The sequence below is a fragment of the Fringilla coelebs genome (assembly GCF_963513975.1).
Source record: "Fringilla coelebs genome assembly, chromosome: 3".
NCBI lineage: Eukaryota > Metazoa > Chordata > Aves > Passeriformes > Fringillidae > Fringilla > Fringilla coelebs.
The window spans coordinates 89058726-89082225 of record NC_140030.1 but is presented as its reverse complement, the minus strand read 5'-3'; the positions used below and the strand labels follow the sequence as shown (position 1 = coordinate 89082225).

At 38.2% G+C, this 23500-nt stretch overlaps 1 protein-coding gene across 3 annotated transcripts in view; it reads right to left on the bottom strand.

The window, feature by feature from the left end:
* Positions 1-7520: 7520 nt before the first annotated feature.
* The window catches only part of LRPPRC (leucine rich pentatricopeptide repeat containing), a gene marked incomplete at its 5' end in the record, with an annotated part of 86634 nt that continues 70654 nt past the window's right edge, over positions 7521-23500 (bottom strand). For all 3 annotated transcript variants that reach the window (XM_084203270.1, XM_084203271.1, XM_084203272.1), the window contains 8 exons: positions 7521-8022; positions 9307-9449; positions 12035-12119; positions 13655-13729; positions 16469-16584; positions 16747-16886; positions 18888-19092; positions 22305-22393. In XM_084203270.1, the coding sequence (XP_084059396.1) occupies positions 7966-8022; positions 9307-9449; positions 12035-12119; positions 13655-13729; positions 16469-16584; positions 16747-16886; positions 18888-19092; positions 22305-22393 (910 nt within the window). In that variant the 3' untranslated portion in view covers positions 7521-7965. The remainder of the gene's footprint in view (positions 8023-9306; positions 9450-12034; positions 12120-13654; positions 13730-16468; positions 16585-16746; positions 16887-18887; positions 19093-22304; positions 22394-23500) is intronic.

Here is a 23500-nt window from a genome sequence, read left to right as displayed (position 1 = left end):
AAGCGCTGTTGCCAATTTATATAATTAATATAAGACTGTTTGTTGACATTTATTTTGTCATTAAATCAAACTTAAAGGTTATTTTGAATTGCAAATTTTGCTGGCATTATTTTGCTTTCATGGTCACAATTAGATACTTATTATGCTTCCAGTGCTAAAAATCCTGCAACTTCAAACCCTCAACATTCACACCATGGATTCAGAACCAGCATCTCCCATCAACAACACATTTGTATGTTTTGCTTCTCTTTAAGCATCTGATCAGATTATGCTACATTTCCTACTGTATCTCAGCATTGTTTCTGCCCCACAGTAGTTTTTTCATGTGGAACAAGTGGGTTTAGGGGCCTAAGTGTTAAAGTACTGGCCAAAACTACATGGTGAGTAAACAAACAATACCACTTGCCTCAAAAATAATTTATATTTTTTACACAAGCAAATTAGCCTGAATTTTCAAACAAATGCAGAGGAATTGGAAATCTATGAACATTCACAAGTAATCCAAACTAAAATGCCCACAACATACAATTTTCAATAAACTCCCAGTGCCTTGCAATATAACATACAACCATACCAGATCACAGGTAACATCATCAGTCTTCAAGACAGTACATTTGCTCACTTTCATTACTGCGGGATGGGGGAAATTTTTAGAAAACAACAGAAACTTTCTTGAAACAGAAAACCTTCGTGTTTCACTGAGAAAATCAGAAGGAAGAGAACCAGTGTAGCAGCACTGCAGCTACTGCAGCTACCCCTCCCTGACACAAGTAAACATCATCCTTCTCGAGATTCAATGCTGTGAAGATTGCCCTAAAAGAACTAGTATTATCTTAATAATCACTTTTCAAAAAACACCTGAATCTTCTATGACTCAGTTAAAAATAGCCAATTGTGGTAGTGCTTCATCTGACCATGGAAAGGCATAAACCCAAAAAATGAGAGCTTCAAACCAGGCAGCAGAAAATGTGCTACACAAAATGAAAACTCTCAAGAACAGGTTGTGTAGTGTCCTTACTAGCTGCCACCAGGTACTGCATGTTACGCGACACAAGGCAGTCGCTGGATTTACAGGTGGAAAAGTTGGAGGTCAAACCTGTGGTGGCCATCAGCCCAGGAGACTCTGATCTCTGCTGAGCAAGGCAGAACACCAACAACTTCTTTGCTCTTTTAGCATCCCCTTGATAGAATAATTTAATCAGCTTTTTGGCTTATAGTTCTTAGCAACAGGAGCATGAGCTGCCCCAGAGCTACAGGGACACTTCAGGCTGGTGGGCACAGTCCAAAAGCCAGCATGGTCCCACCAGCCCAACAGTGATTCTGCACACAGCGCTTCTGGCCTCTCACACCACAAACTGTACCTGCTTCCCCAGTTACCCCACAACTCCTACAAATAATCATGTGAAAAAACATTTTGGCCAAGTATTGTTGTTACCAAGAAAGGTGCACTTTTCTGGTTACGGCAGAGCTCAGCACTGACGAACGCTTTCCACACACTTGCTCCAGGTTCGTTCCTTCTAAAAGCAAGACAAAAGAAAGGTGAATGAGTATTTTCAGCTTTATGTACTTCTCAGGGAATTGCTCAGTGCCTCTGTATTAGAAAAACGCCTTGCAGCTCCGTAGTATGTTCAGTGACAGGCGTGTGACAAATTTCCACTGGAAAAAAACTCTTGAACATGACTGACAATAGTAAAGCCACAAATTACCGTAATTTTATGCCCCCTGCAGCTAGTGGTATAAAACATAGTTTTCAACCTTGTTTTTACTTGCTGAATTTAGACAAATTCATAATGTTATTGATGACAGTGAGAAAGACACTCAAATGCAGAAATTGTATTCCTTAGCACAAACACAAGTAGAGCACAGTATTTTATATGTACTATAGGGGATGAAAAATATGGTTGTCATTAAATACGCATATAGAAAAAGATGGAAAACTAGAGGATTCAAAATAATTAATTTCACATTATATAGATATTTATTTTCAGCTATCACACACTTGATCAGGGGGTTTTTCCTCCTCCCTGGAATGCTGAGCTGTTAACCAGGTGCAGTACATGATTTAACCAGTGCTCTCTCTTGCTGAACCTTAATGTTTGAAATGTGGGCTGTGTCAATAATATCATGAAGAAATGCAAAAACCCTGTTTAAGCAAAGTCTACAGATATTGCTCCTAATGGATTTTCCAGTGAGCATACGCTTTCTATCCTATTTCTAATTTTTACAGTGTAATTTTACTTACAAAGGGTTCTGAGGGCCCTAGAACTGGACAACTGCTAGAGATGATCAAGCTTTGCAGTTAACTAACCCCACAAACAAACCACTCCATCTACTAACTAAACTGATGGGAGGGAAATCCCAGGGAACTCTGCAAGTTACAAGGGCAATTGCAGGATTTATTTTTGGTGTAGGCAGAAAGTTTTTGAGATTATGACTCGGTAGCAGGCTCAGAAACTGGACACAGTTACTTCAGTTACAATCTCACCTGAGGCTGCAATTCCAGTATCAGAACACGCAAAGAAATGGTGACAGGCCCAATGCCAGGTACAGTCCTGTATCCGGACTCCTGTTCAGCACCACCCTGAATTTCACTAACACCACACTTACTCTTAGAGCTGCTTTTGGATTTGAGAAGGTTGAAGAGGCTGCTACTGGAACAAACTTCATTTGGGATTTCCGTCCTGTGATGATGCTCCTCTCCCTTCAGCTGTGATTACAGGGCCAGTGCCATCCCAACTCTTAGTGGGGGAAAGGCAGGAGGGCCAGCTTGACCCAGCAGCTCTGATCAGTTCTTTGTGGCCTCCTCCTTCACTGAGCTGGGCTCAGCAGCCAACACACCCCTAGCAGCCCTTGCTGCTGCCACAGCAGCACACCTCAAGGAGAGGCAGCTGAAGAGGAGTCAGCAGGAGCCATGCAAAGGGCAAAGGTCCATGGTGGTGTGTCATCTACCTCAGCAGCCAGCAGGTTGCAGGCTGCTCTTTCCCTTCATGGTCATTCACTCCCAAATCCAAATCACTCACAAATCCCAGGCCTAAGGCATCATGCTGAAGCTGCTGGCTTTGTCTATTGAGACCTACAACTGCCATCCTTCCAAGTTTCCCTGTGCTTCCTATCCCTTCAGAGTTCCTCTGCACTGATCCAGTATTTTGACAACCAACCCTCCCCAGCTCATCTCCCACAAATAAAAATCCAGCACCCAACAAAACAGCCTTTCAGAGCTGCCTTTGACAGCCTTGAAGACAGCCAGAACAACCCTGTCCACACTCCCCTGCTTTCCCACCAGCCCAAACTGCTTTCCACCTGGAAGGTACACCCTCCACTCCTGCCCTCAAGATTCATCTCCAATTATCTACAACCCTCCCAAAACTCACTTTTCACATCTGCCCGGTCTCATGGACTATATGAAGAACAGCAGATGCCAACTACTTGCTAAGCCAAGAATTATATTTGCTGCTGGTTGTCAAGGCTCATCACTGCCAGACACCGGGGTTTGGTGCTTTCGAAGACCTGAGTTCATTGGCACTTGGAGCTGAGGGAAATAACTGTGAGAAACACAGAGCTACAAAGAGGTTGGTAGCAATCAATCCAGACAATAGCAATTCCACAGATACCAGTGCTTTATCAGTGCTCAGGAGTAATCACATGAGAAATTGTGAAGCATTAGCCAATTGCAATATAAAGGTTTAAGAGTATCAGAGAGAAACCTTCCATTAATAGTTTTATCTAAAAGTAGATCAACGTGGAACCCCCGTCTATAGCAGGCACTGCATAAGACAGATTCTATTATCTCATTTTCTTAATTACAGGAAACAGTAGAGAAAACTTAAACCTCAAACTTCCATATCATATTTCCATATCTAATGGGAAACCCAGCACTTTGCTCTTGTAGCTGAAGATCTGCACACTCAGGAAGATGCCCTCAGGTTGAATTACAGTCTCAGCTGGAGCTACTAACTTAGAAGGATAGTGGGTTTTTTCTGATTATTGATTCACAGAAGCACTGCAAACCACCAGACGCTGCAGCCATTCTGGAAAGGAAATATTTTTTGGCAGTTAGTTTATGCAGAAATTATGAGAATAATTTTAAGAAATGCAGAGAAATATATGCAAAAAAAAAAGGGCTATATTCAATTACAGTCTCAGCTTTTTCTTACATGCTTACCTTTTTCACCTTTACAGTAAAAATAAACTGGTGTAGGAAACTGGACATTCTTTCTAGATGCTGACAGATTTCTCACACTGAACAGTGAGACCTCCTGGTCACATCTATCACTTCTGTCACTTTCTCCTCTGCTGTGTTCCTGGGGAGTCCAGAAACATCACATGTTCAAAGAAAAGCACTAAATCCAGCAATACCCTGGTGAACACACTACCAGTCTATTCCTCTCTGTCAGTATGTGCACTCATGATCCTCCCTTCACAGTTCTGATTCTCCCTGGTCATGTAAACTGCAGCTGGAATCCTGCTGACTCAGGTATTCCATCTATAAAAGCCCTGTGACTCTCACTGCCAGAGTCACAATCACTTCAGCTACCCCATTTTCAACAGTGGGTACATATTAAGGAAGTGTGAAGACAGCTACTAACCTACCAAGCTGCAATTCTTGCCATAAAAAAGGGTCTCAGGAGACAATGAGTTGAACGAACTGTTATAGTAGATAAGGATAAAACCATAGCATGTAATTATCATGCTGCAAATGACTACATTGATAGTTAACGAGGAAACTTTTCCTGTCTTGATCTCAAAAGCCCCAAAGCCCCCTGCTCCTGCCCCTGCCTCAAGAGGAGTGGGGAAGAGGCAAGCCCATAATGTGGTGCAGGGCACAGAAATGAGATTAAGTCATCTCAATTCAGGCAGCAAGCTTTTCCCAGTCCTCTCAACCCCAATCAAGACACACGTTTATGCAAACACATACACACTCCCACAATTTGCTTCCTACAGTAACATGTCAGGTCACGGCATGTCAGCAGGCTCTGCTTCCCACGGAGGCCTCTGGAAAGGCATGTTCCCATCTCACAGACACTGCACCTGCTCTGGATCTTGCACAGTCCCAGTTATCCACTAGCTGGTGGCAAATAATTCTATCCTGCTTTAAAGGGGTGCATGCTGTGGTCAGTGTGCCAGAGTGTGTTTGCTCTCAGGACCACTAAATCACCGTGACAAGTTCGCAAGGCTGCCATTCTGCATTTTCTCATCTTACAGGTTTCTCTCTTTGAGGAGGAAGAAATAATGAAAACGCCTACTTATTTGGTAAAGAAATGCCAACCTTCTAAACTGCACTTTTCTTCATGCTTGAAATGGCTGAGTCTCAGCACAACGATGCACAAGAAATATTATCATTTCAAGCGTGCTCTTGAAGAGTCGGCACAAATGCCGATTCTGCAAAACCTTCCCAGTATAACCTTGTTTCAGACTGAGATGATTGTGTCCCAGAGTGGCACAAATCCCTCACTGGCCCACATTTTAAAGACAGGAGAGACTGCACTTCTGTGTGTAATCATCCTTAACTGCACATGAAACATTTACTGGAACAGGAAATCAAAAGTATTATCACACAACAGCAGCCCATTCTTTGAATAATCTCCTTCTTCCCATCTCTGCCACAGAGACGGGCTGGGCTCCATGAGTCCAGGCTATTCCAATGGGATCCCAAATGGTCAGCATGTCCTTTAGCTCATTCCCCTCTCACTGCTGCCATGAAACCCTGGTTCTCTTTGGTCTCATGTTCCTGCAGCACCTCACTGATGTTTAACACACTCCAGACCTGGCTTGCTCAGCCCACGGTTTTCCATGAGCTCACTCAAAACGCAATTTTGGAGCTGAAAACAATTTCACTTACACTCCTCAGTTACAGGCTATCAAATGTACTTATTATCTCTGTAACTGCAGCAATTACAGGGCATGGTTCTGGCTGAGAAGCAAACCAGCTAGAAGAAAAATGGACAGATGTTAACTAGCACCAATCCTGCACGGTCAGACCCCACCACAGGCACCAGCAACACAGCCCTGCATCTGGCTGTGGCCCTGTGTGCTGCTCTTCTGCCTCGGAGGGCAGCAGCCAGCAAACATGACCCCTTGGCATCACAACACACACCACTGAAAGGTGCAGTACCTGATCCACAGCCTCATGAGACTTCACCTCCTTGTCAAAATGGGAGTTCAGAGCCACTGATCTGCTGTTAACTTCCTCTGTGACCTGGTGTTTGCTTCAAGTAATATTCTCTTCCTTAATCCATGTGCTAGCTCAGCTCCAGCTCCATCTGTGCCCATTTCCTCAAGTTACGCTCAGCTGTGACTCCACTTACAGGAATACGGCTACTGCTGTGAAATGGAGAGATTCATGAGATGACCTCTAAACACAAGAGCTGTGGCACCAGAGAAAGGGTTGCCAACTAGTTGACACAGTCTTCAATTATGCTATTACATTGAAACACATGTAATGTAGCTGCAGCTTTAGAAAAAAGAACCATCTCCATTTGTGAAATGAAATAAACTGAGTCCTGCCTAGGCTTGCTTTCAGATAGGGCACACAACCATTAGGCTATGAATGAAATTTCAAACGTTAATGCCTTATCTTGACAAGGCAGGAACAAAGGGTGCGAGATGGTTCGAGCCACGTAGCTGCCGTGTGTTGTCGAATCGACGCTCGTGGAGTGATGAAGGTCACTGCAAAACCACACCACTGAGGAGGCAGACACTGCTTGCATTCAGCCAGCTTGCCTGGAGAACAAGATTTACCACTCTCCCCCCACCCCCCCGATCAGTGAAGCCTCATTTTTAAACTACAGCAGGATTTTTCTGTGTATTTGTTAATATAGTAATTCATTTAATTAGAAGTTTAACTTAAAAAAAAAAGTCCCAATTTTTTTCTTTGACCATACACGTCTTGCAAAATTTTGCCAAAACCTTGAACATACACATGAATTTTAAATTAACACAAATTTGCCTATGTGGGAAAACCTAAGAAAGACATCTCAGTTAAGATACGGCAGAAAATGTAAAGATTAATAAACAAAGCTGAAATGCACAGAAACAATCTTTCATTTAATTAAAACCTGTTTGAAGTACTCATCAGACAACGTGTTCCATTTGCAATACCAATGGCCACATTTGTGAGTTTCCATTGTAATGCACAGAGATAATGGATGTATTTTCTACGTAATATTTAATCTTTGTAACTTAGACGTCTTATTTTCATGATCACACAACTCTAGGCTCTGAAATATCATCTCAGAGTAGCTGTACGCCCACATTCCTTCAAATAAAGAATGTCCACCAGTCTCCCAGCAAGTAAAAATTGCTACCCCTGCAAAGAAAAGGTACTGCTCTGTTTAAAGGGCATGTTTTCACAGATATGGAGTTCTTGTATCCATAAAATTAACTGGACTAAGAGTTATGAGAATGAAATGCTATAAGACTACAACACACAAGGCTAGCATAAAAGGTGAAAGTATTTTGCCATTACATATAATATCCAACACCCTACCAAGATGCTTAACACAAGAAAGAACAATTAAGAGAAAACTTAAAAAAATGTTTATTTTCTGTGTTGATACAGCTGAATCCTGAAGATGATGTTCTTCACCCTCATATTTTCACCCCAAAGTACAGTGACCAGGCAAAGAACAAGGATAAGACAGTCTCCTTCAGTTACAGTTCTGTACCCCTCTAGCAACTTTCTTGATATACATATATCTGGCAAATCAACAGGGGCAAAAAAAAACCAGTTGAGTTTACAGCAGATCATACATCAAAATGGAAATATTTCAGAGGGCTGCACCTTGATATTTCATTAGCAATTTTAACAGCATTTCCATTAATAAATGTTTCTATCAACTGCAGCTACAGAAAGAGATGTTAATCACAGATTTAAATTAAAAATTACACATAACATGCTTTTTAAAGTTTTTATTGAATGTAGTATTTAAACAATTTCATAAACAACTAAATCATACAACTGTTTGTTCATGATGCTGCCGATCTTCTGTTCCTCCATTTTTCGACATAGAACTTGAGAGGCTCCTATAAACAGATTGGAATAAACAAGTTCAACCTTGTTTCAACTGAGAAGTTACTAATTCTGAACAAAGTCTTATGTCCTGACAAAATCTATTATTCTCTGTCATGCAAAACTAGATCTGTATTGAAGTCTGTATAATTAGGAGAAATACCAGAGAGAGTGAATAAAAGGAAACGGAAAACCTTGCCAAAAATGCATAATGAAGCTTCTATTACTAAATGCAATAATATAATCAATTTCATTTTAAAAATGAAAATACTTTTTAACTTCAATCTGCAATTGTGTCAAAAAATTGAAACGTTTTTAAAGACCAGCTGCATTAGAGAAAAATTGAACAGGGAAATGAATCATCCCAGTGACTTGGAAAAACACTCTTATTTTCACTAGCTACATATAAGAAACAGACGTTCTATGTTTTAAATTTACAGTTCAAATAAAAATTCAGATCACAAACAATGTAAAGCTGCAGACAAAACCCACCATAGTTGTTGAAAGGCTAAACTAAATATTTTGCGCCAACATTTTCTCCAATTCTTTCCAAATTAGAAAAAAAAAATCTCATTTATCATGAAGCAATATAGAGAAACAGTATATAGCCAGTCTTTACAGAATTACGGAACACTTTTTTAGAATATAAAAAGTGGTGAGAAAATTGCAATAAAAAGTTCACTTAGAGAATGGAAAATAGAATGTCTTCAAAATCTGCTTAGCAAAAATATAACTATTAGTCAAAGGAATGATGCAGAACTATTTGCAATCTTCACAGATTTAATATCATGCTGTTTGTCACTCTCAAGTAACACATATTTGCACAGTTGCATAGGTACCTTGGCAGGGCAGCTAGAAGCAAAGCTGCAACAGAAAAATAATTCCTAAGTTCTAAAATTCCATCCTACTAGCTCAGCAACTTATATTAGACACAAAACACTAATTAATAAAAACTAGAAGCCATTAATTGTTACTGAAGCACACATTCTACACGCCTTTTCAAGTCCAATTGCTTAGAAAAATGCCCCAAGGAGATTTGATAAAGGTACACCCATAGATGAGTGCCTGATAAGAAGGAGGTAGTTTAAATATCATAAGCCCCAAGAGGTTTTATTTCCTCAAGTCAAATCCAATGCAAGATTACCACAGCTCCCACAACACCCAGGACTTCACACATTACCTCCTTTGAGGAGTCTCTGCAGAGACCTAGTCCCTATGTAATCATTCATGCAATTTGTTTTATTACTATTGAACATACACAAGTCTGCAGCTCTATTTCTTAATTAGGAAATACTCACAGGGGGTTCAGTGAAAGGGACAGGCTCTCCTACTTTCTTCAGAAAAGTTGCTAAAGATTTCAAAGCGATCTCGTGCAGCTCTACATTCTTCGCTTTTGCTTTCTCATACGTAGCCTTTACGGAAGCAACATCCCCATCCAATTCTGAGGAAAAAACAGAACCCAAAAAATCTCAGTGGTTACTTGTTTCTCTTTCCATGTGTTTTCACTCATGCTTAACCATCGACTGCTGCTCAGACATTTGCTTGAGAAGCATTGGGATGAAACTGAAGCGACCCCTGACAGTTTCACTGCTGTCCCCAGGGTCCTAGAAGCAGTACAACAGTTCCTGGCACCTTGTAAACATCAAGGAAGCCATCATGTCCAGTTAAATTCATTCTGTTGCCTGGGAGGGAGATCACAAACACCTGCAGTATGGGAGCTGTCTCAGGTTTTACTTGTTCTCATTTGGAAACATCATCTTCGCAACCATAGGAGCTATAAAAGCAATGGTTCATAAAGGAAAGAAAAAGCTTTGTGCAGAAATGGATAGCCTGTGTCCCTTTCTCATGAGAAAAAGCTTCCCACTCACATCTGGCAAGTGGCTGAGCTCCTTTTTTAATGTGGGAGGCTACTGCAAAAACTGCATGAAATGACAGCTTAATGAAAGCATAGAAATTGTTAACTTTCTACAATTTTAAAATAGATTTATTGTATGGGAAACACCAACAAAAAGAGGTAATACTTAGATTGCATTTAATGGACCACACAATCGTGATTTTACATATTTCTTTTTTCTAAAAGGTATACAGCAAAGGATTGGGCATCTCACCAGACTGAAGGAAAGCTAGCCCTGGCAGTGGATTTCATCTCAGCACAAGGACAGGAGTAAAGGTCCTTTTATTTGTTCCACCATGGATGCGTGACAGATGATGAAACTTCTTTCAGCTGTGATCTATGTTCTACTATATCTTTGCTAAACACAAACAACTATAATTTTATTTGCCCATGTTTTTATTAATTAGAAACAGTAACCAACTGTGGTAATAACAGTCCTCTGCCACATTTCATAGCCTTTCCCAATTAAAAGTAACAATGGCCTGAAAGGAGAATAATTTCTTCAATCAAAAATTATGTTAATACTGGGTTGGATTTGGTACAAAACAAGAAACCATGTTTGAAAGCTTACTACTAACTTTAAAATGAAAATAAACTCACCAACTTTGATTTAAAAGATCTTATTTCTACCCCCATGGCTAGAGCACAATCTAAGCCTTCTCATTTTCAGTCGTGCTAAATATTTTGCTGATGATCCCATTTACAGTCAAATGATCAATGTCTCATACAGGTAAGACACTTGCACAGAACAACCTGGGAACAGCTTTTAAAACTCTTCATGCTGGTACTGAGTGTCTCCCCTAGAACCTGCTAGGAGCCAGGTACATCTCTGCCTGAAGAGAGTACAGCAAGCATCTGTTCATACAGAGTGTAGCTTCTCATGTCCAATACACTCTAACCACTGTTGTAGGTATAGTAGGGCAAGCGAATGGTTCTCTGCAATCTCTTTATGAAACCGCCATAACACCATGTAGTTAGGAAGGATAGTGAAACGCTTAGTTCACTTACAGGATTTTTACTAAAGTAAAAGCAGCAGAGGACTAATAACAGCATAAAGCAGCAAGTACAGTGCTGATGACAAAAGGGCAATTTTTTGTTTTATAAAAACAGGTTAAAAACCTTACCCTGCTGTGAACCTGAATCTATCTGTTACAGGGCTAAACAATTTGGGTAGTGATTGCTCTTTGCAATGTTACTAAGCAAGCAAATTTTCTAAGTTAGATAACACATCACAGCACTTCTAAAACTTGATTCAAATAAATAAGTTTGTATTCCTTTAACATCATATCTTGGATTTGTGTTTGAAGTGTTTTACCTAATTATTCCTACTTATCTGCTCTGTGATAAGACTGGTGCACAAAGGCAGAATTCTGTCCTTGTTCTTTTTTGCTTGTAACATGTGTGAAAAGGATCTACTCCCTGTTATAAAACTGGAGGACAGTATCAGAGTGCACAAGGCAAAGAACTCTAGAGCACAGAGATGCAAGCTTCCAATTGAGTGTTGCCATGGGAGCTGTATGTCCTGGTTTTTCAAGAGTGAGTCTTGCAAATAAACATACATAAACAAAAAAATTGACTTTTTTAGAGGTGCTCATTTCTGACTTCAGCTATAAAGATAACTGATAAGTACTTCAACTATTTATGTAAATTCAAATGCAGACATCTGGAATACTAACTTTGGTGACATTACAAGATGTATAAATAATATACACAAATAACAATAAGATCATTTCACATTACTGATAGAACAAATCACTTATGAGTTTGAAACACATACAAACATAAAAGGAATCAATATTACTACATGCTTCAAGGGGAAAAAGCTAAATTCCATTTTAAAAGCCATTCATTTCTACACCATTTTCCCCATGAGTTAGGATGGATTCTTTCTTATTCCATAAAGCTTCTACTTAAGGTTCTAAGTAAAGGATTCATGGCTTGTGTCAGCTGGTTGATCTTTTATCCTAACAGCCAGGACAGCATACAGACCCAACAGACTGAAACAAGAAAAACCTCAGATAACCCCTGCACCTCTTTATGACTCGAACTGTAAAGCAAGCAAGGGCTTGCATGACCTTGCTGAATGTCTCCAGAGTTCTCATTAAAACACTGTTCCAAGGAGCATTGCTTACCGTAACATCTCAAGAGGTACCGGTACACCACTGCTGGATCGAGGTGCTCAGGAATCAGTTCTAGAAGCACCTCAATCCTCTTTGCCTGTGAGATTTAATGCACACACAAAAAACCCCCATGAATTTGGAATCTTAAAGAACAAAATAAATTCACCAAATTCAGAACAGTGATTGCACATTTTTTAAGTGAAATAAATTGTACTGGTAACAAAGAATAGACTGTGAGACTCAAAGTATATACAATAATTCCCTTCCCAACATTTAGCAGATATGAAATAATAAAAGAAATCAAGCACAAAAATGCAATTAATAAGGGTCTAAAATCCACACTCAGGAATCCTAAACATTAGTGTCTTTTTTTCAAGTAGACAATTAATGTATCAATAAGAACATGGCAGGATTACAACCAATTTAGGAAAACTGCAAAACACTCAGCCATCCTTCAATGACCCAGAGGTCAATGGCAGCTGTGATCAATGCTTAAAAGGAGTCAAATCACTAACTGATGTGCTTAAATTTGGAACCTCCTCCCCTCAGCCTCCAACTGCAGTTTCAAAAATTCTTAGGTTTTAAATTAAAAGCAGTTTATTGAAATTAGGAACATCTTTATCATACACTACCAACTTTGATGTGTTAGTAAAATTTCAGCTTGATGAGCTGGGAAATTTACACGTTTTTAGTTCCTTCTTTAAGACAACAAACAATAGTGTTTATCACATTATGTTTATCATCATCACTTCAACAGAAGAACTTAAAATCTACTAGTATTTAATGGCAATTTCCACAAAACATAAATGTGCATTTGGCTCATTTGAGAAAAAAATTCTAGCTTGTGTGCTAGATGTCTCCTGATGCTGCTCCTCTATGAAAGAGAAATCCATATGGTTTTGCTTGGTGCGTATTTCAGGGTTTTTTTGGTTGTTGTTCAATATTGGGTTTGAGGGGTGGGGGTTGTTTGATCTTTTTAGTGTGTTCTAAGGCTTTTTTGTGTGGGCTGGAGTTTCTTTGTTGGCCTTTGGATTTGTGTTTTATTTGTTTTGGGGTTATTTTGTTTACTTTAAGGGGGCAATAGGAGGAGGAAGGGATAGGAGCAGAGCAAGCACATAAACAGAGCACTTCAAATATTACAGGGAATGAGGACAAAGCCAGGAATCTAAATAGATGCTCCAACTAGATACATGTCCAAACCACCATAACAAGTAATATGAAATGTGTCTTTTAATGTAAACACAGAGGCATTTTATCATCACAGAGAGGCTGAGGTTTTAACTTGCATTTGTATTTGTACAATGTAGCCAATAAAATAAGGACTTTCAGGTTGTGATACTGACTGGATAATGCAGTAAAACATTCTAAGCACAATGTTTGTAGGATGTACAGTGTAACATGGAAAATGCAGGGAACAACCAAAACAATAGAAAAATATTAAGTACACCGTCCTTTCCATCATGCTCCATAATGTAAACTGTTCTTAAAATATAACCAGCTCTGCAAATTAACCTCCCCCCGCCAAGAAACCCAGTAAAGCTGTCAAATGTGAAGTTCAAAACACTTGAACAAAGGTTGATGAAATAGTATTTTGCAACGTATGAAATTGTATACGTGAAAAAAATATTGTACCTGTCCAGGTTGAGAAGCTGATCTAGCCATAAAGCGCCCTAAAGTTCTCTTCTCCTGAACTATTGCACCCCACCTCTGAAGACAAAGAAATGATTAGTGTAGCAGACATGAGTAGGTTACTGCTAAACAAAATTACTAAAGGTGAAAATTTCCAATTACAGATGCTTAAAACTATATACTAACATATTACCAATTTACAAGGTAAATAGTTGAGTATTAGGTTGACAAGAAAATAAAAACCAACCACAAACCAAGTTCATTTAATGCACCTCATTGGTAAATGGTAGGGATAAAGTTTGTTTAAAACAATAGGGGTAAGAATTAAACTAATACTTCAAATATACCACAAAAAAGAGATTTAGGACTGCAAAAGAATGAAAAAGAGAAACACTATTCCTCTCCAATTATACTGCCAAGCATTCACAAGTGAGCTAGGGATCATAAGGTTAATTATACATTTAATAAGGTGTCAGGGAGATAACTGCTCGTTTCTTTATAAAAATTAAAATGTACAAAGCAAGTTCTCTTTAAAGTATAATTACCTACACTTATGCATACAAAGGACTGATTTCAATCTCTCTATTTTATAAAAGGCTTTAACTGCAATAGACAGGGTTTGAGAAAGAGAAGTTGAACTTAAAAAAGTTTGAGACAGACCAGATAAAAATCAAAAATCGATCTTACTTTAGAAACAAGGAGAAAATAAAATATACAAGACAATATTAAGTGTAGGTTCCTCAAAGATGTCACTCTTAGAACGCTTAAAAATGTACAGTGTGGTTTTTTTTATCAGCTGTACGATATCAGTACCAAAAAGAACAGGAAAAAAAATATTGCGCATATGAAAACACAGACCATGATTTTTTTACATTTAACTAGTATTGTAGACATATGCAAACAAGAAAATTTGGGTTATGCCATGATGAGTATTCTGTAAAAATAATATGCTTTACAAGCTCCTTAAGGTCCAGGTGAAAAGGTGTGAAGGTTCCTTCCTTTAAGCAAACAGACAAGAAGGGGCAAAGCACCGATGAGAGAAACTTGCAATATTTTATGACCAGTTCTAGCCATTCTCACCTACTGCCAGTAACTGCTCTGAGAAGAAAGTCTAGTTTGAGAAACATTATCCACAGCTCCCTTTCATGCTGAAATATCAAATCCTTCTGACGCTCATCAGTAAAAGCATTTTCCCTCCAGACAGTAGCAGACACTGCAGCTGCTTCATAAACTTTTAAATAGACTTAGATGCATTTGTGAAAGCAAGAAGTGTCCATGTATATGCTAATATTTTAGATTAAAAGCAAAACAGTTCGTTTAGATTGTTGTTAACTTTCCAAAATATAACAATGGAGAGTGATTATTCCTATCCTCCAGTTGGTGGATTCCTATTAGTGGAACACTTGATACACATAGCAGTCACAAATGTTTAACACAGCTCAAAGTTTTTCCTGAGCTATAAAATCCCCTATTTTTCTCCTAGGCACAGAAGTTCCAACTCAAGCTTACCTGTAAATATCCACTTATAACAAGGTATTTTTAAATTGTCCATTAAGACACAATGTATACAAGGTTATTTCAAGTATGCTATAGAGCCATGAATTTAATTCTAACAGTTGGATGCTCTTGTAACAAGTTTCTGGAATATATACATCGATATTATCCCATGTTCTGGAAAATTTTAGGAATACTATCACTTTACTTAGAAATGAAAAAACCCTTATCTTCACAAAAGGAAAAAAAGTAGCCAATTTTCATTAACTCATTCCATATCAATCAAAGAGCAATCAACAAATCAGGAAGAGTGGAATAACTCGAGAATTTTTTGCATTTTGATGTTTCAAGCTACATAGCAAGAGGGTTTTATGGCAAAAATTGTAGTCTCCATTTCATTTAATATTCAGATGACCAGTTAGGCAAAGCCCTACACAAAGTAAGGGAATTACAAGTAATACACCTCTCTCTGCATCAGAAGTAACTGAACAGCTTTGTTGGTAGTGTCTTGGAATATCATAAATATGCCATGGATGAAGCCGAGCTTTTTCTTTAAGAGTTTAAAATACTTAGAAACTGGTAAATGAGTAGCATGCACTATCAGGAGATGATAAGAGGCCTTGATTTGAGGGAGGAGCCTATGCACACATCAGTCTGACTGCTGGACTGTCACATGCTTGGATGAGCCTCCTGATAGAGCCTGTTTCCAGCACCCACAGCTCATCCCACCTCTTGCTTGGCTTGTCTTTAGCTCTGCACAAATGGCACAAATGCAGCTGTCTCAGTTCCTAACTCAGCTGAGACTGTGACCCAGAGACCAAAATTTGGGTTTTAACGCATCTGTGACAGTCAAATTGAAAGCAAATTCAGCTCTTAATAAACCCTGAATATATACAAGATTACAGCCAAGTGAAGTCCATGATAAGCAATTATTGCCTGCTTCTGTTTTGCAAACTGTACAGCTGTAAGTTATCATGTTTCCAGCACTTAAAAAATTAGGTGAGAAGTCACAAGGAAATGGTTTGCAAGAAACAACTGACATTTAATAGAGAACTTGGAGAAAAATATTTGCAATATACAAATATTTTCTTTATTTCCTTCATGTTACTGGAAGATAAAAAACGCCCCTGACTCTGGCACGCACTGCTGCTTCAGTACTAGAGCATGAGCCCATGGTTTAGTCTAAAGCATGCACTGCTACTCACACTGTAATTCAAATGCATCCCAGCAGCAGCCTATGCTGCACAACATCTCTCTCTGACAATTTCTCAGTTAACCTTTGAAGAGCTCTAAGCATTTCTGTACATCTTGTTATGTCATTACCTGTATCAACGATCTGGCATCATCCACTCTATCTGCACTGATATACTGAAGGAAAAGATCTGTGACAGGTCTGTACATTCCACACTCACTGGCCACTCGTTCTGCCATCGCAGCAACTGCAAAATGATGGGTACATGAGGAAAATCTTTGATTGAAAAGCTGCTTTTGTAAACTTCACAGGCATGATTTATGCTGACTGAGCAGGTTTTATGTGTAATAGCTCTTTCATAACACCTCTGTTGAGTCAGAATATTTAAATATCATTGCAATTAACTTACATTTTTCCAAAGCTGGTTCTAATCCTTCCTCAGACACTTTTCTTAACAAATAGGAAATACTTTTGACAGCTTGATCAGGATTCTGTGCACCAGCGATAAGCAGAGGCTCAAGGTATTTCACAGCAGCATCAAGGTCATTGCTAGGAAAAGAGATTGAACTGGCTCAGTTTCTGAAATCAAGATTTCTAAACCTAAAGAAGCAATTACAATGAAGTTTTTGTATTCTACATCAAGCTTGTATTTACCAGGAATGGTTGATGAAAAAACATCGCCCAAAAAAATTTCATTCACTCAGATATTGTAAAAGCGAAACAATTTATGACTGAATGAATGAATGATCAAATCAATAATTTTTAATGGCCTTTGACCTGTACAAAGTTTATGTATTTTGGACACCCTTTTTTCCTCATTAAGAAAGAGGAGTTCAGCTTGCTGCTTTAGGAAAATGCATCCTGCAAATCTAGAAGGCAAAATCTAAACATTAACAGAGAGTATCTGAATAATTAATGCGTGCAACTTAAGTATTTTTATGCAATGTAAGATTAATTATTTACCTGATTTCTCCCATGCCTGCCCTTTTGGATCCAAAAGACAATACTAAATGTCATTTGGTCATTACATCTATATGCTTTTAATCTTAAGGCTTAAATATAGCAAATGCTAACAAAATAATGCAAGAAGTATTCACCAAAGTGTAAACTCTACTTCCAGCATTCTAAAAAGTTCAAATGACAACATCTTTTACCAGCCCACTCTAAAACCTAATTAAATTGAAAAAGAAAACTGAGCACAATGAATGCTTTTAGGTGAAGCAGCAATGCAGCACATGTGAAAGCTATGAAAAATGCTTTGAAAACTGAGTCAGAAACACGGAACTACCAATAAATGAGCATTGTATTGGACATATCTGTAAGAATCTGTTTTTCAGAGTTATAAAGTTAGAGATTGTAAGGTATTTAATAATATATAGGGTGCATATTATTTACACTGTTCAGTCTTTCCATACATCAAGTTAGTTTTGGTATGGGAAAAGTTGATGCTCTACCCTCATGCAACAATTTATTTCTTTAGTTACACTTGTCACCAATCTCCATCTTAAGAGCACAGCCTGACTTTGCAACACTTTTATGACAGGTAAATACAGGAAAATAAGCAGCTTATAACACAAATAATGAAGTGTCTCTCCCATCTGAAGCATTTCATTTACGTTCAAGTCCATGCACTAGAATTGTGTGCCAAGGACCACTGATCTGCTCCCTGTGGCCTGGCATGCCTAAGGCAACCAGGAATCTGCTATGTACTACAGAGCTTTCCTGCCAAGTCAGGCACAGGAGGTCAACAAAACTAGTTTGAAATGAAACAACAGAATATGTAGGAGTCCTGAAGACTGATTCCTGCAAAGTGTATTTGAGAAGCTGACTTTGCCCTCTCTCCTCCAGGTGCTTCCTCATGCAGTTTTCACAAAGGATAAACCAGCACAGTACCAATGTATCAACTAAACCAGAAATGCACGCAGAGCACAATACTGAACTAACAGCTGAATCACAGGATACTAGGAAGTGTGGGGATAACTATGATAACTAAACTCTGGCCTAAAGCATCAGCCAAGCTCTTTTACTTCTTACCAAAAAAAACCCCAAGGAAAGATCTCACTCCACAGATACACATATGGCTTACACATTTTGAAGGTAAAGACAAGAACATATTGCCATTTCAACTGCTGGAACGAGTAGTAGATTTTTGTTTCCAAACAACAACAACAACAAAAAAATATTTAATATATATTTATATAATCTCTGGGTGCTATGTTTGATGAAGTAATTCCATTTTACCTTCAGATTTCATACAGCTTTGGATGTAACACCAAGGAAACACTTAACATGCACATTGGAACAAAGGTATCAAAGCTAAATTACAAAAAAGACCTCAATGCTTCACAGTTATTATTATTACATTTCAATTAATTTTCAACCCCAAATTTGTATGGGAGACAATACCAGAACAGAACTGCACAGTATACTCAACTAGAATTTTAACATCTGGGACACTGTAAATATGGAAACAGAATGAAATGGATAATGCAAGAGACTTCCCAGCACATTGCAGAAAAGAATTAAATACACAGTCCTAGAAATACTTACCTTTTTGTATGAGCCAATGCAATTGCATTAGGCACTAGTGAGTTAGGTAAACGAATTGATTTTGTGACGTCTCCCAGGATGTTTTCAAGTACTTGCAGGTTCTTTACATCTCCCTTTTCTGCCAGGGCCTGAATGAGAGCAGTAACTGCTGCTCTAGTAGGCAACATGCCACTGTCAAGCATTCCTTTTAAAACAGCCAAGGCATCTAACAATGGTAAAGAAATAAGGGAAGCAGAAATCAGACATTGGTTCAGAAAGCACCATGCTGGCTTGGTATCATTAATCCTACCCATTTAAAATAAGTACAGAAAAAAAATTTCTTTAAGCCCTGCAATCACTAGAGTGAATTCTAACTTGAATGCATATACACAAATAAAAACTTTCAACAATAATTTAGGTTGAAAGGCTGTAATATCTCATAATAGGAGGTATTAAGCTACTTTCAACATTGAAATAATTTGTTTGCAACCAGGCTGAGAAAAGCAGGTGTGTCATAAATATCCTCTCCTATGATTTTGAAGTCCTGACTCTTTTCTTTCCCCAAACTGCAATCAATTTCCTTTACTAAGAACCAAAAACGTTGCATATTTAAGAATAAATACAGCCTAAAAATGTAGTTCATTATAGAAACTGATGAATTATAATACTGAGATTTCTAAGTGTGCATGAAAGCTCTGTTTCCCAAAATTTAGTTTTTAAATAGAATTATGGGATACAAGTTTCCTTGCAAGAACAAAAACCAAGAACTCAACTCTTATCTCAGAAACTCCTAAGATTACAGCAATTACATGTGAAAAACACACAAGGTCAATCTCCTGTCCATCTGCCACAAATTCCCCAAACCCACAGCTGATGAAGTCACCCTCATTTCTCCAAGCAGAATTCTTGTCAATTTACATTATCCATGAACAAACACATAGAAAAAGACATGCCCCTCTGGTAAAAATCTCTTATTCCTTACCAGCACAGGCAGGATTAATCACAGATGATAATTATAATACCAAGGGATAACACCCCTAGCATAATATACACCCACATGAACTCCACAGCACTGCCATTCCAATTCAATATGCAGGTACTGCAGAAACCAAGTGTTACCCTTTACATGAGAGAAAGCAAAAAACATCCTGTATGCCTAGGCTTTCTTCACAGGAAGTTTTTTTCTGCCCCACATTCTTCTCTTTAGGGGAAAAAAAGGAGCAATACATGGTGGGGGAACAAGATTCACAACATTTAAAAAGCAATATCAGAACACATGCCACATTCAAATTCTCTCCTAACTAGGTGTGGACCTCCTCCTAGCACAGAGAAACCAGCCTTCTCAAGAACAAGGACAGAGAAAGATTTGAAAGCTGCATATGTGCAGAACTACTGCAAGAAGTAAGGTACTAGTAGCAGAGTGGGAAATTCTGCAGGTAACTATATGCTTGTGAAAACCAACCATGCATCTTTCAAAATAAAGTCCTATAAATTCTGCAAATTTTCTACCACAAAACTCAAGTTTTGACTCTTCAAAGTAACCTGGTTTTTACCAAGTTCTTGCTACAAGATATCGGAGCTCTTAGGAATACACTTAGGGGCCTCCATAAAACCTTTTAACTGTCCCACATTACACAGCAAAGAATGCTGATGAACTAAATGAGGTTTGTAAGTGGTAAAGCAAGCAGGTTTTACACAAGTGAAAGCCATCACAGGATGTAGGTCAAATGTAGCTCACCACCAAAAGACTACAAAAACCCCATGCCAAAAAATATTTTGGATAATCTACGAGCCTTAGAAAATTACCTGTATGGCTGAAAAACTTAGTAACTTGCATTTTCAAGGCTTCACTTAGACAAAGACAAGTAGCATATCTCAAATTAAAACACAAACAAGGATTAAGTGTGACTATTCAATAAAATTGTCAGATAAAATTTGTTCAATGCACAAGATATATGAAAATATAATTTTGCAAAGTAATGTAATTCCACAACCTTGAGAAACTTTGCATTGTGCAAAAAGTGAGATTTTTTAGAGTACAACAAGGAAGAGAGTTGATGCAACAGGATTTAGTATTCTAGCTAAAAAAAACCCAGTGCAAGAGACTAGCAGGATATAGAAACATAACTGATGTTCTGAAGAACGGAAGACTTTTGGTGTGCAATATTCAGGAAGAACTGGTAAAATTTCTGGCATATTAGAGAAGAAAGCAGAGAAGATTTATTAGAATAAAATCAGACAGGAAAGTCAGGTGGAGGCCTTGAAAGCAGCAAAAAAAGATCTGCCAAGAGGAAAAGGAGCAATAGCATTAATCACAAATACTTTAGTGGATGACACCTGCCAATGTCATGAAACTGGAGACTGAATGAGGAAGAAGACATGTTTATCAGCCACAGGAAACAAAAAGTACAAGTGAGAAGATGTGCCTAAATGCTCATCTTGAGTATTTTAATGTAGCTGATGTTACATGGGTATGGGATGAAGTAAAATGTAATGATGGTAGAATCAAAAGCGGATTTTCTGGTAGACCTTATGAACTCAACTCAAATAATACACTGACTTTGTACATAGTTGCTTTAATGCCTAAAGGTACTGACAAAAATATCTATCAACACTGTACTTAGACTTGCATGGAGATAAAAGACATTGCCCTGCTTGTACAACTTCCTGCATGCAGTTTTCCTTTCTCACAAGACTTCTACTGCACAACTAAATAAGTAGGACATAACACTGTGGAGCTGATCTCTAGGCTGCAAAGCAGCCAATGCTGAGGACTAAAATAAAAGAACTGCAAACTTTATGCACCATCTTGTTGGGTGCCCTCACGTACTCTTCAGCCACCATTTTCTTCACTATCATCATTGTTACATTAAAAAGAAAACCAAACAGAGTATTTTATTACTGTTGGTATTGAGAACTATTAAAAAGTATTTGATTAAGTTTTTAAATCAATATTATAATCATTTAGTTCACAATCATGCACATTTAACAGTCAATTTAACTCATCTGGTATCTCACACAACCAACACAATATGCAAGAAACAACTGCTGGGAATTGTTTCAGATGCTCTAAAGTATGTTAATTTCCAAAGCAAAATGACTTGTGCTGTGAATTTTAACGCACTTGAAAGCCTGTACTTTCTCTCGTTCTGGAGCACAAATTTTGCATGTCTGAAGAGCTGTGATTCATCTTAAGAAAACCCATCTTGTGTTAAATGGAATGGAAACTGGACTAAGTGGTCAAATGACAAGTACATTCATATTCAAGCTGTATTATAAATGCATGTACAGTAATTTACGTCTCTCAGCTACCACAAAAGGCTCTTGATAAGCAGGTAATTTGCTAAATGGACTCCTTTATCCAAGTATTCGAAGGGCGTTACAAGAAAAATCTGCAGAGGCATTAATGTGACGTAAAGGTCAAGCATTGTGACATACCTTTCAAATAATCCCGCCTAACTTGCGATATGATGAGGAGGCTGCTGGCAGCACTGTTCAGTGTGAAGCCCTTGATGTGGGTCTCAGCACTAAAAGAAGCAGACATTTAGAAAGGAATTACTGACATGCTTCTGATACGATAATAAATGGTTGAGCACCAAGGTGAAATTATAAAAACTACTGTTCGTATGTTAAAAATATTGCTGCAAAATATCGACCTGGAGACAGCTTTTGTGTTATCCTGTCAATGGTTATAGAAGGATAATTTTTTTTTGCATTCTGACAGATGACAAAGTTGGAAGTGAGCAACAAAAGAAACAAAGTACAAGATTTTTTTTAAACAATCGGTTCAGATTCTTGAATGCTGACATATTAGATGACTAAAATAACTCATGCCCTGCATTGTTCTGTTGTATCCTAAGCTGGATACTTTTTCTTCTTTTTTCAATAGTCACCATAATTATAAAATATAAAACTATTCTTTCAGCAATAAAAATGAAACATTTATTTTCAGCACTGTATATTTTAAACATAAACTAAAGCATATTATGAACTAACACCATATCATTTGGTTGATTAATTTTCAAATTTCTGTCATCTAGATGTATACAGGTTTTAAAGCGAACATCCTACATTTGCTGCCTTAGCCACATTAAAATTGTATTTCGCTTATCAATTCCTTGTCTCCCGTAATACAAAACTTCATGTAAGTAGAGCAAAGACAGCCTTTACTTTAGTAACCCTGCTGAAGCTTTTCTAACACTCTGGAAATTAGTCAAGAGAGACTAACCGGCAATCACATTGGTCTTGTACTACAAAATGTTCCTGCTCCTAAATGACATATAGCCAAGCCCCATTTTTAATATATAAGGATAACTTTACAAATGTTCATTTCTAGATTACAAAATCTCTACAGAGCAAAGGGGGGGCATTGCTATTTACCATATCAGCAATCAAGATAAACCTCACTGATCATCTTGTGGCAAACAACTGAGCAGCCTACCTACTTGAACTTAGGGGCTGAGCGGATTGGGAGGTAAGCAGGGTCATTGCTAAATTGTTCTCCTCAATCCCAAGAAAATCCTTCACATTGCACACAATATGACTATCCTCTCAGTCACTTTCAGCCTCCCAGGCTCACAAATGCAGTCACTGGACTCGGGATTTTCTTCCTCTCCCAACCAATCCCCTTAATC